Source organism: Trachurus japonicus, chromosome 11, assembly GCF_045865225.1.
Source record: "Trachurus japonicus isolate A0001 chromosome 11, Traja_1.0".
In the NCBI taxonomy this organism is placed as follows: Eukaryota; Metazoa; Chordata; class Actinopteri; order Carangiformes; family Carangidae; genus Trachurus; species Trachurus japonicus.
This window is the reverse complement of record NC_140917.1, coordinates 2,542,949-2,560,872: the sequence shown is the minus strand read 5'-3', so window position 1 is coordinate 2,560,872 and position 17,924 is coordinate 2,542,949. Positions and strand designations below refer to the sequence as shown.

At 44.8% G+C, this 17,924-nt stretch overlaps 1 protein-coding gene across 3 annotated transcripts in view; it reads left to right on the top strand.

Annotated features, from left to right (window-relative positions):
• Window positions 1-17,924, top strand: part of cica (capicua transcriptional repressor a) — an 83,370-nt gene that overhangs the window by 3,726 nt on the left and 61,720 nt on the right. For all 3 annotated transcript variants that reach the window (XM_085790675.1, XM_085790674.1, XM_085790676.1), the window contains exon 2: window positions 6,797-10,918. In XM_085790675.1, the coding sequence (XP_085646801.1) occupies window positions 7,046-10,918 (3,873 nt within the window). In that variant the 5' untranslated portion in view covers window positions 6,797-7,045. The remainder of the gene's footprint in view (window positions 1-6,796; window positions 10,919-17,924) is intronic.

Genomic DNA, 17,924 nt, shown 5'->3' with positions numbered 1-17,924 from the left:
TTTAAAATATCTGTCATGTGGGATTATTATAGTGAATTTATAACAAATATCAACTGTGTTACAACTTTTATAATGATAATATAGAGCATATGCTTCGCATTTGTCATTATCTGTAAATGTAGAGTGACTTTATATTGATCTATCACCGGTAGGTAACTTTAAAATATCTGTCATGTGGGATTATTATTGTGAATTTATAACAAATGTCAGTCTTAACTTTTATACTTGATATCATAGATTATATGGTTAACATTAAACATTATATGGACACATAAAGTGACTTTGTATTGATCTGCCACCAGTAGGTAACATGTAAAACTTTAAAAATATATGTCCTGTGGGATTATTATAGCGAATTTAAAACAAATATCGACTAAATTGCAACTTTTATACTAATAATATGGAACATATGCTTCAAATTTGTCATCAAATGTAAATATAAAGTGACTTTAAATATCTGTCCCTTGGGATTATTACAGTGAATTTATAGCAAATATCAAACTATTCACAACTTTTATACGAATGATATGGAGCAGATTTTATGTAAAATAAACAAACTGTGAACAGAAAGTGAATTTATATCAACCTGCTGCCACCGCTAGGTTTGAAACTTACGTAATTATCAGTGTGAATATCTGTTTAACATGTAAAACGTCTGTAAAATATCTGTCTCGTATCAGCTCCTCAGGTTGAGTCACAACTTCTATACGTATAATATAGAACATAATGTTTTATATTTATCATAATAGTAGATATAAAGTCACTTTATATCGATCTGCCATTATTAGGTTTTAAAAAATGATGTATTTATTAAGTGATCAAATGTTTAATATGATAGATAGATAGATAGATAGATAGATAGATAGATAGATAGATAGATAGATAGATAGATAGATAGATAGATAGATAGATAGATAGATAGATAGATAGATAGATAGATAGATAGATAGATAGATAGATAGATAGATAGATAGATACTTTATTAATAATCAACATACATTATAAACAATAGAAGTGCATAAGTGGACCTTGTGGTGCCGTGTCAAAGGTCAGCTGACCTGAGAGGTCAACATCCTCTAGAGGCGCTCGGCATCGTGGGAAATCACATGGTAGAGTTAGGATTAACAGTAGGAATAAAAACACACTGAGAAATATTCTATTACAAGTTAAAGTCTTAAATTTACTTACAGCTTTATGCAGAATGACCCCCCTTCACACTCCCACTGCTCAATTCACAGGGGTTTAATATATAGATTTAATCAACTCTGTGATCTAATAGAAATATTAGAGTTGTTCCAACACTTAAATTGATTTTTATTTGGGTTTTCTTCTACTTTTTTAATGAAATAGTGAATAAATAGATCATGAAAACTTATTGATAAAACAAGTAGACGGATTTATAGATTTACTTTACTGCCAGTGTACAACAGATTAAATAGAAAACAGTGTTTACAAAAGAACAAACTGTACAACATACAATATATTATATATATGCTGGTTGATTAATTGCACATTTAATGAACCTGTACAACACATAAACGGTGAAGGTGCAGACTAATGGAGGTTTTGTGAGAGTTCAACAGTTGTCTGAGCTGTGTGTGTGTGTGTGTGTGTGTGTGTGTGTGTGTGCATGTGGCCTGTGTGGTCATACACTTTATTTTTTTTTTAAATCAAGTTAACTCACTTTCCACTCGATATAATAATCAGTTGCATGTTTCCTGAGTTGTAATGAGTTTGTTTTATTTATCCCAGTTGCGGTTGATGAAACAGATTAAAGTGCCACGACACTATTTAGGGCCTATGACGTTTATAATGATAATAATGTAGAATGATATGCGTCACATTTGTCATTATCTGTAAATATAAAGTGACTTTGTGTTGATCTGCCACCAGTAGGTAACTTTAAAATATCTGTCCTGTGGGATTATTATAGTGAATTTATAACTAATATAAACTTTTACACTAATAATATAGAACATATGTTTAACATTAATCCTTATTTGGACATATATAGAGTGACTTTATGTTAATCTGCCACCAGTAGGTAACATGTAAAGCTTGAAAATACATGTCCTGTGGGATTATTATAGTAAATTTATAACAAATATTGACAGAGTTACAACTTTTATAATAAAAATATAAGATAAATGCATATGCATTTGTCATTATCTGTAAATATAAAGTGACTTTGTATTGATCTGCCACCAGCAGGTAACTTCAAAATATCTGTCCTGTGGAATTATTACAGTGAATTTATAACAAATATCAACTTTTATAGAACATATGTTTAACATTAATCATTATTTGGACATATAGAGTGACTTTATGTTAATATGTCACCAGTAGGTAACATGTAAAGCTTTAAAATACATGTCCTGTGGGATTATTACAGTGAATTTATAACAAATATCAACTTTTATAGAACATATGTTTATTATTCGGACATATAGAGTGACTTTATGTTAATCTGCCACTAGTAGATAACATGTAAAGCTTTAAAATACATGTCCTGTGGGATTATTACAGTGAATTTATAACTAATATCAACTTTTATACTAATAATATAGAACATATGTTTAACATTAATCATTATTTGGACATATAGAGTGATTTTATGTTAATCTGCCACCGCTGTCGTTTTTTTTAAAAACTCTTCTACTTGTTTTCTTGTTTCCTTCCTTCACCTCACATGATTTAAATCAGCTTCACTCTGCCCTACGGTCGTGTTTAAATTACTATGTATTCATGATGTCAGCTTGTTAGTTGCTGTACTGTAAGAAAAAAAACCCAACCAACCACACAGTCAGTCAGTCAGTCAGTCAGTCAGTCAGTCAGTAGCTCTCCTGGCTGTAAATGCACTTTTCCCTGGCTGCGTGTTTCACAGAGGGGAGTGTGAGTTGCATCAGTCTTGTCTTTAAGCTGTTATCATTAGGGCCCATGACTCTGACACCAGCTGTTGTACACAGTGCACACTACTGAGTAAACACACGTAGCATACCACTATCGTGACCAAGTAAGGCCGGACGGCTGCCAAATTATTTTATGGTGGCTGCTAGCTGCTGCTGGCTGCTCTACGGCTGTCTGTCTGTCTGTCCTAAATAGGGATTTACATAGGGCACAATGATGGCTGTGAGCTTTCTGCGTGTGTGTGTGTGTGTGTGTGTGCAGCTATCAACTATCATCACATAGATGTTTGCTGTGTGTATGCGTGTGTGTGTGTGTGTGTGGCCTTGAGACAGGCGGCACTCATCTCTGAAAATGGATTTCTCTCCAGCCGATATGATGTGGCAGATATTAAAAGGACTTGAATGAATGTAAGCTTTCACAGACGAGCAGAGGGAGGGAGGAGGGGAGGGAGAGAGAAAAAAAGAAAAGAAAAGACAGAGGCAGACAGAGAGAAACGACTGGTGGGAGGACGAATGTAGAAACAGGGACAGTCATAGACACACGTGTGCGGTTTTTTTTTTTAACAAGACGGTGAAAACAAGTCGTTAATCATTATTTGGACATATAAAGTGACTTTATATTAATCTGCCACCAGTAGGTAACATGTAAAGCTTGAAAATACATGTCCTGTGGTATTATTATAGTACATTTATAACAAATATTGACTGAGTCGCAACTTTTATGATAAAAATATAGGACATATACGCATGCATTTGTCATTATCTGTAAATATAAACTGACTTTATGTTAATCTGCCACCAGCAGGTAACATGTAAATCTTGAAAATACATGTCCTGTGGGATTATTATAGTGAATTTATAACAAATATAAACCGAGTCACAACTTGTAAAATAATAATAATAATATAGAACATTATCTGGACACATTAAGTGATTTTATATTGATCTGCCACCAGGAGGTAACATGTACAATTTAAAAAATATATGTCCTGTGGGATTATTATAGTGAATTTAAAACAAATATCGACCAAATTGCAACTTTTATACTAATAATATAGAACATATGCTTCAGATTTGTCATCAAATGTAAATATAAAGTGACTTTGTATTGATCTGCCACCGGTAGGTAACTTTAAAATATCAGTCATGTGGGATTTTTATAGTGAATTTATAACAAATGTCAACTTTTATACTTTGTATTATGGATTATTTTGTTAACATTAATCATTATTTGGACACATAAAGTGACTTTATGTTAATGCCATTGGTAGGTAACATGTAAAACTTTAAAATATCTGTCCTGTTGGATTATTATAGTGAATTTATAACAAATATCAACTGTGTCATAACTTTTATAATGATAATATAGAGCATATGCTTTACCATTGCCATTATATGTAAATACAAAGTGACTTTGTATTGATCTGACACCAGTAGGTAACATGTAAAACTTTTAAAATACATGTCCTGTGGGATTATTATAGTAAATTTATAACTGATATCAACGTCACAACTTTCATACTAATAATATAGAACATATGTTGAACATTAGTCATTATTTCGACACATAGTGACTTTATATTATACTTATATTATATTAAACTTAAAAAATATCTATCCTGTGGGATCAGTATAGTGAATTTATAACAAATATCGACTTAAGTTGCAACTTTTATACTAATAATATAGAACAAGTCGCTGCTGACGAGCTCGGTAGTAGCTGCAGCGAGTGGATTCAGAGTCAGAGAGGAAGACGAGGTTGTTGTCAGTCATTGTTGTTGTTGTTAGCATCGTAGCTCCGAGGAGAGACTCTTGTATTGGAAGAAATGAGGCAGAGAGCAACACACAGCAACAGTTTGGCTCCTGAGGCGAGTCCCACGCCAAGCAGCAGCAGCAAACACACCAGTTAAATGACAACACACACACCGAACCACGACTACAGCCTCCCCTGTTCAAGAAGTCAGCAAAAAAACCAAAAAAAAAAAAAAAAAATCAATGTGTTTGACTTTTTTTCTGCTGTGAATGGAGCAGGAGATATTCTGAATGACTTTTTTTTTTTTTTTAAAGAGCACGGCGGCGATACTGAATGACTCTTGGTGTGGAATAACAATTATTCTGCTTTTTCTTTCTGGCTATATGACTGCAGCAGAAAATGAGGAGGATAGAGACTAATAAGTGGAAGGAGAAGAGGAGAGAAAAAGGGAAAGATGAGATGAGAGGTAAAAATCAATATCAGAGAGACACAGAGAGAGATAGAGAGAGAGAAAGAGAGAAAGCAGGGGATGAGAATGAACGTGTAATACTAGCAAAGAAAGATAGACAGAGAGAGATAGAGAGAGAGGGAGGAATAAAGTAACGGGAAGTTAGGTAATGGTCTTCCACAGGAAATGGAGTTTGTAGGGGCGGATTGACTCTCCGCTTTGAAATACATAGATAAAGGTCGCCACCGAGAGAGAGAAAGAGAGAGGGAGGGAGAGACAGAGAGAGAGGAGAGAGAGAGAAAGGGAGGGTTTCAGTATGCGAGTGAAGAAGGAATTCCCCCGCCTCTACTGCCCCGGCCAAGAAGTAGTGTGTGTGTGTGTGTGCGTGCAGAAAAAGGCTTGTCTGGGCAAATTGCAAAGTGCTCCTCAGTATTTCCATATAGTGTTGTTAGTTGGTTGGTTGTGTGTCTGTCTGTCTGTTGTGTGTGTGTGTGTTGTGTGTGTGTGTTTATCCTACAATAACATGGCCTCCTCCTGTGTTCCCTCTCTACCTGGTGGTGTGTATGTGGATGTGGATGTGGATGTGGATGTGGATGTGGATGCAGGTTGCCTTATTGTGTAATCATGTGAGTAGAAGCAGCAGGTTATGTAATGAATTAATGTGTAATGAATTTGTAGATGAGTCATGTTTATTACTACAGTGGCGAGCGACAGTGGTGGCGCATCATCATCATCATTATTATCATCATTTTGTGGGGAAATACTGTACGTTTCTGAAGTTAAAGGGATAGTTCACCCAAAATTCAAATTTCACTCATTAATATCTACTCATGTTGACTATAAGAGCTGGGAGAAGTTTCCTGTGTGAGAGTCCTCCGTGGCTTCTCTGAGTTACAGCAGGGGGGTCCACACAGCAGTATTTGTCCATATAATTGTTGGTTGTCAATGGATACCAACTTTCTTCATCCAAAAAGACACACCAAAAAACATCCAAATACCTCCATACTGCCCTCTTGTATTGAAGCCCCGACATGAGAAATTGCAAGATTTGCACTGACACAGGAAGAGCAGTGAACCGAGACACTGGGAGCTTCCGCTACAAACAAACTTAAAACATAGACTTATTTAATTTTTTTCGGAACAATTTCTCATGTTGGGGCTTCAATACCAGAGGGACATTACACGAGCACTATGGAGGTATTTGGATGTTTTTTGGTGCGTCTTTTTGTTACGAAGACAGTTGGTATCCATTGAGTGAAATTCGAATTTTGGGTGAACTATCCCTTTCATGTGTAATGAATTTGTAGATGAGTCATATTTATTACTACGGCGACAGTGGCGCATCATCATCATCATCATCATCATTATAATAATGATTTCATGGGGGTTTTTCCAAGTTAAAATGAGACTCCCACCACTACTACTTCTGTTGTTGCCGTGCTTTTATTTTGAAAATACAGGCCTCTTTGATGTCACTCGAGTGTTTTCACAGATGTTTGATTTTGATTCAGTCCGTCACTTTTCTCTCTTTCTCTCTCTCTGTCTCTGTCGGTGCAGTTAGTTAGTTAGTCGCTCCGTCCGTCCGTCCGTCCGTCCGTCCGTCCTGTGCTGCTGAATCGGCTTTGTGCATGTCTGAATGTGTTTGCCACATGAGTAACCCACGCTCCCTGTTCCCTTTCTCTTTTTCAGAGTCTCTTGGAATAAGGTGGTGGGCAAGTGCCGAAGTCGCACAACTCAGGCCAAAAGAAGAAGACGGCGAGGACGAGGAGGAGACAGGAGGATGAGAGAGACGGGGGAATAGAGAGAACGGAAAAAGGAGGGGAGAGGAGAGAAGAAAGGCCAAAAGGAGAATCTCTGGGATAAATAAATAAATAAATACATTTAAAAAAGACTTGTTTGGAGAAGGGGGAAAAAAAGAGGGGCGAGCTAGATGAAAAGATGAAGCCGATAAAGAAGCGCTCGCCTCCCTCCACTCGGGCCAAAGGGGGGAAGCGCCGCGGCAACGGGGAAGCCGCCGCCGAGGGGGGGGGCGGGGCCAGCGGCGGCGGCGGCGAGAAGAGAGACTCGGATGAGAACAGAGACAGAAGCCGATCGCCGCAAAACCAAACTTCCTCTTCCTCCTCCTCCTCTTCATCCTCCTCCTCTTCCTCCTTCTCCTCCTCCAACAACTCGCACTCGGCGTCCCGGGCCGAGCCAATCAGAGGCCGGGATTCCTCCGGGGAGGCGGCGGAGACGGGGGAGGGGCTGTCCGAGACGGCGGCCACGGCGACATCGCTCGTCGTGATGGATTCTGAGAAGCTGTTGGCAGCATCGTCGTCCTCCGTTGTTGTTGACGACAGGTCGGGGAGGTCGTCGGGCGGCATCGTTGGCATCGGAGGCGGTAGCCATAGCGACAGCAGCGGCAGCAACAGCAACAGCAGCACGCCGAGCGCCAACAACAGCCCGAACCCGGCCGCCAGCCGCAAGACCGCCACCTTCAAGGCGCGCGTCCCCAAGAAGAAGTACACCTCCGAACACTGCCTGTCGTCTAACGCCGCTGCTGGTAACCATAGCAACCCCGCCTCCTCCTCCTCCTCCTCCAGCACGCCGCCTCCCCTCCCTCTGAGCGGCGGCGGCGGCGGCGTCCTCAACCACGGGTCGGCGGGAAGCGACGGCAACAGCGGCGGCGTCTCGTATCCAGACATCAGCAGCTGCGGCGGACAGAGTCGGAGCCTGATGGACGACTTCCACCACGGCCGTAGTCATGACGACGGCGGCGGTGGGGACGGCTCGCCAGGACCGCCCACGCTGTCGCTCGGCGGGGTGGAGCGGGAAAGACACGGAGGAGGAGGACGAGGAGGAGGCGACAACGTGGTGGCGAGGGAGGCGGAGCGAGTGTCGCCCAGCCCCCTCCCCCGCTGCTCCTCCACCGACACCGCCAGCGAGCACTCGGCCGACCTGGAGGTGGTCGGCATGGCGATGGCGATGTCCGCCGCCGCCGCGCACGCCGCCACCGCAGCAGCAGCGTCCACCAGTCTCCCCGACTCGGACGCGCTCGCCAAAGGACTGAAAAACCAGCGCGTCCTCGCCCGCCAGCTCCGGAGGAGGAGCGAAGACGACGAAGGCGGCGGCGGCGAGCGGCGTGGTGACGAGGGAGCGGCGTGTTCTTCGGACTTGGTTTTCCGCGCCGGCGTCGTCCGCAAGGTCAGCGGCGAGTACGGCAGCCTGGAGGTGCAGCTGAACGGCGAGAAGACGCTTTGCCGCTACCCGTACAGACACGACAGCCCCGCGGGCGCGGCGGTGGACATCATCCTGGACGCCCCGCCGCCCGGCGTCCATCCCATCGCCATCGGCACGCGGGTGTGCGTGCCGTTCGGCAACGAGGAGTGCGGCGAGGGCCAGTGGCAGTGGTACCGCGAGGGCGTGGTCACTCAGGTAGACACTCACCCCGCCGTGGCCAACCGCTACCGCGTCCTGCTGTCCGACTCCGTGGACGACGGCGACGAGGACGGCAGAGTGGCGGCCGGTCCCACCCAGGCGGTTTGGGTGTCCCGGCAAACGCTGCGGCTCCTTGTGCCGCCGTGGGACTTGGATTTACCGTGCAGCAGTAGCAGCAGCGGCGGCGGCGGCGGCGTTGGCGTTGGCAGCGGTGGTGGACGGGAAGGAGAGGACGCTCACGTTCGAGAGAAGGAGCGGGAACGCGAGGACCGCGAGGAGCTGGACGTGGAGCAGGAAGTGTGTCGTCTGAGCCGGGGGATGGCGGCGGCGGCGGCGGCGGTGCTGGGCCGAGGGATCCCGTACCCCGGAATGGTCCCCGTGTCGTCGTCGTCGTCAAGCCACCACGGCAGCATCGCCTCCAGCATCGCCTCCTCGCCGGTGACGCCGTCGGTGCTGAGCATGGCGCCGGGCCGCGAGTGGGAGATGGAGAAAGACTTGGAGCGAGAGCGTGACAGCATGAATCAGCAGCAGCAGCAGCAGGCGCCGCCGCTGCCGCCGCCGCTCCCCTACATGCCGCTCACCCCCGAAGAAGACATGGAGGTGTCGCACTTCAACATGGTCCCGATGGGGGCGATCATCCCCGGCGGCGGCGGCGGCGGCAAACCGATGGGTCATCACCCGCCGCCGCATCATCATCATCACCATCCCCACCACCATCACCACCGCCACATCGTCTCCAAGCCGCCGCCGCCCGGCTACCTCAACCCGCACCTGTCCGTGGTGCGCGGCATCGGGATCCCCTCCGCCCATCTCGCCTTGAACCCCCACCCGCCGCCGTCGCCGGTGCTGCTGGGCCTCGACCCGGCGACGGCGGCGGTCGCGGCCGCGGCTGCCGGCGTCCTCGCCACGCCGCAGCTGCCGCCGCTCCCGCCCATCTCCTCGTCAACGGCGTCGTCCTCCAGGTTGGATAACAAAGCCTCAGGAGGAGGAGGAGGAGGAGGAGGAGGAGGTTCTTCAGGCGGCGGCGGCGGCGGTGGTGGCGGATCTGGATCGGGTTCGACTTCCTCGTCGTCCTCGCGTTCCCGCACGCCGCTCACCGCCGCCCAGCAGAAGTACAAGAAGGGCGACGTGGTGTGCACGCCGACGGGCATCCGCAAGAAGTTCAACGGGAAGCAGTGGCGGCGGCTGTGCTCGCGGGAAGGTTGCTCCAAGGAGTCGCAGCGCCGCGGCTACTGCTCCCGACACCTGTCCATGAGGACCAAGGAGATGGAGGCGAGCGGCGGCGGCGGGCGGGAGAGGGGCGGCGGCGCCAGCAGCACGGGCACGCTGACGCCGTCCGACCTGCGTCTGGGCGGCGGCCGCGCCAGCTCCGAGTTCGACTGGGACGAGACGTCGCGGGAGAGCAGCGAGGCCAGCAGCCGCGGCGGCGACTCGCGGCCGCGCCTCGTGCTCCCGTCCCTGCTCCCCCAGGACTTGTCTCGCTTCGACTTCGACGAGTGCGAGGCGGCGACCATGTTGGTGTCGCTGGGCGGCGGCTCGCGCTCGGGCACGCCGTCCTACTCGCCCATCTCCAACCAGTCGCCGTTCTCGCCCACGCCCTCGCCCTCGCCCTCGCCGCTCTTCGGCTTCCGCCCCGCCAACTTCAGCCCCATCACGGCGCCCGCCTCGCTCACGCCGCGCCGCAACCGCCAGCTGAGCGGCACCAAGATGGGCGCGATGCCCGGTGGCGCCGCCGCCGCAGAGCGAGAGCGCCACCTGTCGGGCATCGTGCCGACGTTCCAGACCAACCTCACCTTCACCGTTCCCATGAGCCCCAGCAAGAGGAAGCTGGACTCGCACCCGCCGCCGCCGCTGCCGCTGTCGCTGTCCGCCGTGCCGGACTACCAGACCAAACCGGAGCAGCAGCAGCAGCAGCTCATGGGCGTCGTCGGCGTCGGCGGGATGCTTGGCGAGCCGCCGCTGGGCCACAGCCCCGCCGCCTTCAGAGTCCTCTCGCCGCAGAGCCAGCCCACCACGCCGTCCTCGCTCTCCTTCCCGCGGCCGCGCAGCGCCACCAGCCGGCCGCCGTCCTCGGCCGCCTCCACGCCGCCGCCCATGCTCGTCTCGCCCACTCCTCCCTCGCCGCTGCCCCAGGAGCCCTCGCCGCGCCGCATCGTGCCCCTGCGCGACTCCCCGGTCATCGTGCGCAACCCGGACGTCCCCCTCGCCAAGTTCTCCGACGGCCCGCTGGGGCGGCGGGAGAGGAGCCGGTCCCGGGAGCACAGCCAGCCGCAGCACCACGCCGCCGCGCCGCCGGGCCTGCAGGCGCCCGTGCCCATCAACGGCGCCGCCACCAACGGGGCGGTTCTCCTGCGCAACCCCACATCCACGCTCGTCCTGGTCACATCCAGCTCGGTAAGTCCACATTTCTGTGTCCAAACCGAATGATGCTTCATATGCTCCAAATGCAGTTTAATTCAGTTTCAGAGAGGTGGAATAAACCTTTTCTTAAAGGGATAGTTCAACATTTTGACAAATTGTCCCATTGCCATAATCCCTATAGTCATAGCAGTAGGTTCGTTACCTTTAATTGTCGGTGCAAGCTGTTTTTAGAACGGCGGAGCAGAGCCGTGAGCTGCTCAGAGCTACGCTACCAACGGAGGCTCATTATGGGATTTCTTGGTTTCCCTCATCAAACTCATCAAATACACAATCCAACAACTCCACAACGCTCTGGTGGACAAGTTGTGACCTGCACATTCACCACGCTATGAGATAATAACACAACGTTACCACACAGAGTTGTTTTAGAGGGAAATACAGAGACTGCTTGATGAAAAACTGTCCCCGACGGGAACGTGCATCAGCGGTTTTGCATGAATTTACCTCTACAACAACTCTGTCTGTCTGGTTCTGTTATTATCTCATAGCGTGGTGAATGTGCAGGTCACAACTTGTCCACCAGAGCGTTTTGGAGTTGTTGGATTGTGTATTTGATGAGTTTGATGAGGGAAAGGCGAAAATACCGCTTGCACCGCGCGGAGCTCACGTCTCTGCCCTGCCGATCTAAAAACAGCTTGCACCGACAATTAAAGGAAATGAACCTACTGCTATTACTATAGGGATTATGGCGATGGGCGAATTTACCAAAATGTTGAAATATCCCTTTAAACAGATCAAAAGTAAAATGAAACTAGAAAAAGCATTTCCAAGAATGGAAATGGTGTGACTGCTGACAGCAACTGAACGCTGTTGCAGAATTAGCAAATAGTGCAAGCAGTGATCACCATACAAATGTTTGACCAAGGTCGGACTCGAACCCACAACCTCATGGTCATTAGACTTCCACTCTGCCTCTAGGCCACGGTGCACACACAGTTGCAGAGACTGTTGTCTGTTAATGATCTGCACACTGTCAACATCAAGAAAGCTTGAGAGTCAAGCTTGAATGACTTAGAATGAAAATTTCTGTGAATTTCAGGCTGAGAGCAGCAGTTTCAACATGAAGCAAGTTATCAGAAGTCAACAGAGGACAACTGGGAAAATAATTCACTATAATTGTTGTTGAGGCAAGAATTGAACCAGCAACCTTCAGGTCTCCAGACCAGCAAGCTAACCACTAGGCTACAGACAGAGACAGTAAGTGAGGGGTAAAGAAAACCTTTGATAAGAGGATCACTGGCTTCTGCTTAAAAAAAAAAGTAAGGGATCGAACCCATGACCTCATGATCAATAAACCTTTACTCTGCCACTTCGCCACAGAGAGCACAGACATAAGCATGTTTCAGACAGAGTTGTGGAGAATTCTCAGCATTGGGCTGAATGAGAGCAGAGAGCTCCCTGGCTGCATTTAAAAAATATTTAAAATTATTATCTAAGTCTCTTTGCATTTTTGACCAGAATTTTAGCCAGAAGACAAGTGTGGCTACAAAACTGGAGAAAATAATTTGTCTAGAGTTTAATTTGCAGAAAAAGTTAAATATTTTAAAAAGTATAAATAGTTAAAAAGAGAAAAGTAACGCCGATAAAGTTCAAAAAAAGCTGCACGTTTTGATATATGAATTGTTGAAAATAGCACAACACCTAACACACTAACCATATGGCCACAGAGAACCTGAGTTACAATGAGCTTTTATACTATGAGGAATCAAAGACTGTCCAATGACAGCTGAATAATTGGAATCAAAAGTCAAGCAATGATGTGAAATGACTGAGGCAGGAATCGAACCCGTGACCATATGATCACTAAACCTTTACTCTGCCACTCGGCTACAGAGAGCACACTGCTTTCAAGACTGTTGTCATTCATTGTAATGTGATGATGTGCTGCAAACTGGTACGAGTAATCAAGGAGATAACAAACACCTGTAACCAATTGAAGGCGGGGGAGGAGAGCAGAATTCAACATAACATAACAAGAATTTTTCCCTTGGATTCGAACCAGTGACCTTAGGGTTGGCAGGCAGTTACCCTAACCCCTACACTACAGAGGAGTTGTCAAGAAGAGAGGTTGAGACTTTGATGAATGTGAGATTTTTCAATGATGCTTAAAAACAAAAATAAATTAATATAAATTAGCCACACCAAGTAAGAAGAGGACTTTTTTGTGACCTGTGACTATTTTTTGGTGAATTAAAATGAATTAAAAAGCACTTAACAGCAAGTTACAAAGTTGAGCTCCTTCTCCTGCTGATGTGAAAAAAATGCATTGAGCTTAATGAGAGCAGAGAGCTCCCTGGCTGCATTTAAAAAATATTTAAAATTATTATCTAAGTCTCTTTGCATTTTTGACCAGAATTTTAGCCAGAAGACAAGTGTGGCTACAAAACTGGAGAAAATAATTTGTCTAGAGTTTAATTTGTGGCCGTGCTGACAGTTTAGCCAGAAAAACTCTAGAATGTTTTTTGCCTCTCTCCACTCTGACACCACTCTGGCTCTGCTCGTTAGACGCAATACACACACATTATAAAGCTGAAAAAAATCAGAAAAAGTTAAATATTTGAAAAAGTATAAATAGTTAAAAAGAGAAAAGTAATGCCGATAAAGTTCAAAAGAAGCTGCACATTTTGATATATGAATTGTTGAAATAGCACAAAGTATGAAGGACTAGAAGAAGACCGTAAAAAGGCGGAAGAAAATGGCCAAACAGAAGAACAATAGTGTGACTGCTTCAGCAGTCACACTAATCATGTGAACAGTGAAACTGAATGGCGTTTCAGTCAGAAAGTGGAAAGAGGAAAAAGTCTCCATGTAAACCCAACTAGTGTGAACAGTTCAGCAAGTGGAAGATGAAATGATCTCCAAAAGGCATAAAGTTACAGATGACACATTCCCTTTATAATCTTAAACAATATAGATACATTTTTTTTATTTTCGTCTTTTCCATTTTCAAAATGACAGAAAAGGAAAAGGGCCCGCAGCACAGTTATGCGATAGTTTCTCCCCTTTGGAAACTATCACAGTGTGTAAATAGTAAATATCTTGTCTGATTCCTTGGTCAAAGTTCTCTGAGAGCTCAAGTCTCCTGGGTTTCCCGTTCTTCTGCAGGCTGCTGCTTTGTTTCTCCTTTTTCACTCTGAAACTGTAGAAAACTAAAATAATACACTGATATTGATTTGTTTTATGTTTAACTTTATGTCTTTTGGAGATCATTTCATCTTCCACTTGCTGAACTGTTCACATTAACAGAAAGATTTTGACCAAACTTTTGCATGACGACACTGTATGTGTATGAACCCACTGACTCATCGAGTACAGTTTGTACCGAGCCGGTGGCGTCCATGAGCTTTAAGGCACTGAAAAATTTACAACATGCATTAAGAAATATTACATATTCATGTCATGAATATGAACGTTTGAAATTCCTCGAATGTTTTTTTTTTCCTGACGCAGTAATTTACCTTTGATCAATCATCTCTGTTCTGTGTTTTTGTCAGTGATGTAGAAACTCCTCCATGAAACTGAATTTTTAAAAATCGACACAGAAAATGTTTATGTTGAAATGAGACAGTGTTGTAGTAGTCAAGACCAAGTCCAAGACCATTTTCAAGACCATTACTGTATTCAGTAACAGAACTTATAATAATCATGTGGCTTGATATTTAGGCCTACATTATTACTCAGTTTAAAAGAAAATATAATTTTCTATCAAATGTATATCAAGAAATTTCAGATTGTTCATAATATGTTTTGTAAAAAGATAGTCCATCAATTGAATTCAAAACTGATTTCTGTAATTAATCGCAATACATATCAACAAATAAACTGCATTTGTCCACTTACGACTTGAGCTTATAACGAATATTATTAGGCTATATTTAAATTCAAAGACTCTTTTAATGGCTTTGAACACAGTTTATCTCATGTGAAGTACAAATTTGGCATAAAAAAGGCACCTTGCTTATATCCTCCAACAGAAATAATAACAAAACCCAGGCCTACATGTGTTGAAGTGCAGGTTTCCTTTTTTCCTACCAAGCTGTGCGCACGAAAAAACAACCACATGGCACTGAATTTCCCTCTATAAAGTAAATTGAATAGCTATAGACCGATCGGTTCATTGTAAAACTTTTATTTATTGATCTATCCACCACTTTATTTCCCCATGATCCACTGTGTCACACCACAACGGAAGTCGGTTTTCAACTTCCGTTTCACTCCGTAGTAGCATTCTAGTAAGCGGCTAACTGGTAGCGTTAGCCACCGGTGTAGGTACCAAATGTGGGGGCTCCGGGCTGCCAAAACCGTTTTGACTAAATAATCCGATGTTTGTTAAGTCTATAAAACGAATTATTGAACAAACATTACTATTTCTGTGTGCACGTTTTTGTAATTAGTCATGGTTGTCGTAGTTGTTAGCAGCAGCTAAGCTAACACGAGGACGTCAGCTGTTAAAACCCTCCCGTTGTCGGACACCATAGACATGAAACTACTCCAGTTAGCTCAGTCATGTTGGAACTAGGATATCCACTGGAGAAAATGTTTTTTTCATGGGCCGCTTATTGAGTTATTTAAAGAGCAACTAAACCCCTCAGTTTTGGATGACGTGCTCTAAGCTTGAAATTCAAAAAATGCCTTGATTATGGGCGGGACTCCAGGAGCACTCTCCGATCCCCCTCCCCCCTCCCCCTGCCCCATTCACACCCGCGAAATCACACAAAAGAGAAAAAAAAGTAGGAGGACACCACAACAGAAGTCGGTTTTAGTAGCATTCTAGCTAGCGGCTAACTGGTAGCGTTAGCGGCTAACTGGTAGCATTAGCCGCCGGTGTAGGCACCAAATGTGGGGGCTCTGGGCTGCCAAAACCGTTTTGACTAAATCTGATGTTTGTTAAGTCTATAAAACGAATTATTGAACAAACATGACTACTTCTGTGTGCACGTTTTGGTAATTAGTCATGGTTATCTTAGTTGTTAGCTTAGCTGCTGCTGACAGCTAACAGCAGCAGCTAAGCTAACACGAAGACGTCAGCTGTTAAAACCCTCCCGTTGTCAGACACCATAGACATGAAACTACTCCAGTTAGCTCAGTCATGTTGTAACTAGGATATCCGCTGGAGAAAATGTTTTTTTCATGGGCCGTTTATTGAGTTATTTACTGACACTGCTAACGGCTAACAGCTAACGGTTAGCCCAGTTAATCTTTCCGGTGGAATCGAGTGTCATGGCAACGACCAGCGTCATTCTCCGGAAAGTGATTTCTGTAGCGCTGCTCTTCTGTTCACACATGAAGCTTCACTTTTCATTCAAACAAACTAAACAAACATTCGACAACTAATCAATGAGACCAACATTTATTGCATAAAAAGAAATAAACCAGCCAGCGGTAAACCTCTAAAGACCTGCGGGTGAGTTAATCAGCTGAGAGCTCTGTGTCTTACCCCGGCGGCATGTCGACGCAGTGTAACCGGCCTGAGGGCTCCGTAGACCGGGCTGATGCCTCTCTGATGCCCCGCTACGGTCGCTGCTGCAGGTGGAGCTTCACGTCGTCGGAGCAAACTTCCAAACAGGCGTCATGTGGATAAACTAACCGCATATTGGGCATCTAGACAGTTAATTACTTGCTTGAAAAAATATTAAAAACCTAATAAAGTTAAGAATAACAGCGCTACAGCGGGTAGCGTTGCCCATAGGCTTTGCCTGGTTTGCCTGCGTCACCAAAGGTTATGGGTCAGCCGCCACCGGAAGTAAACAACACAGCATTGATTTTTTTTTTTTTTTTTTTTTTTTTTACGCGCTAAATGTTTAAAATCAATCGCCAAAATTAACGTGTTAACTTTGACAGCACTAATTTAGGTTATCATGCTATTATTATTTTACTAGTCAGGCCCATTTGAGATCAGATTGCGCTGTCACACCTGAATGAGTTTGACACCGCTGGTCTAAATCAGATTTAATGTGAACAAAGTTTGGATTGAACAGACGAACACAAGTCTCCTCCAAGCCTGTGCATATTCTCATTTGTCCAGGTCATAGTATTTCAAAGGAGGTTAAATGGAAAGCAACTGGACTTAGTTATTTGTCTAGGAAGATGTTTCACCTCTCATCCAAGAGGCTTCATCAGTTCATCTCCTCCAACTGTTGACACTGGTGACACTAAGTTTTTCAGATGGTTACACAAGCAAATACTTTAGAAGAACAATTTTAGTTATTTTAAAGTTATTGAATTACATCAGATAAACCAAAGTGAGCGAGTGACACGGAGACATTTGTCCCTGCAGCTGTGGTCTTGACTTGTGGTCTTGAGAAAAAAAATCCTGAGTCCAGCAGCTCGACCAAGACCTTGGAAATGTGACCTCAAGGCCTCAGAGCCTTTCGAAGTAAAAGCATGACATTGAAGCAGAAAAAACATCTGCTATAATGTTGTTGATGGTGTTTTTAATATTTGTCCTTTCAAAAATTGGGAAACTGATCACATAACAGAGAAATTAACAGTCGACAATTATGCTTCCATGTTTTTTTACAGAAGATGAGAAAAGTAATCCCTGACAAGAAGTGATTGCTGTCGGAAGATATAACTATTTAAGACTTACAACACAAATATTCCGCTTACTTCTGCTTTAAAGTTATTAAATTACATCACATAAACCAAAGTGAGCGAGTGACACAGAGACATTTGTCCCTGCAGCAGCTGTGGTCTTGACTTGTGGTCTTGAGAAAAAAATCCTGAGTCCAGCAGCTCGACCAAGACCTTGGAAATGTGACCTCAAGGCCGGTCTCTAGTACTACAACACTAGACTGAGAGCCTTTCAAAGTAAAAGCATGACATTGAAGCAGAAAAAACATCTGCTATAACGTTGTTGATGGTGTTTTTAATATTTGTCGTTTCAGTTATGTTTATTGGGAAACTGATCACATTAACAGAGAAATTAACAGTCGACAATTACTTATTAATTTTTTACAGAAGATGAGAAAAGTAATCC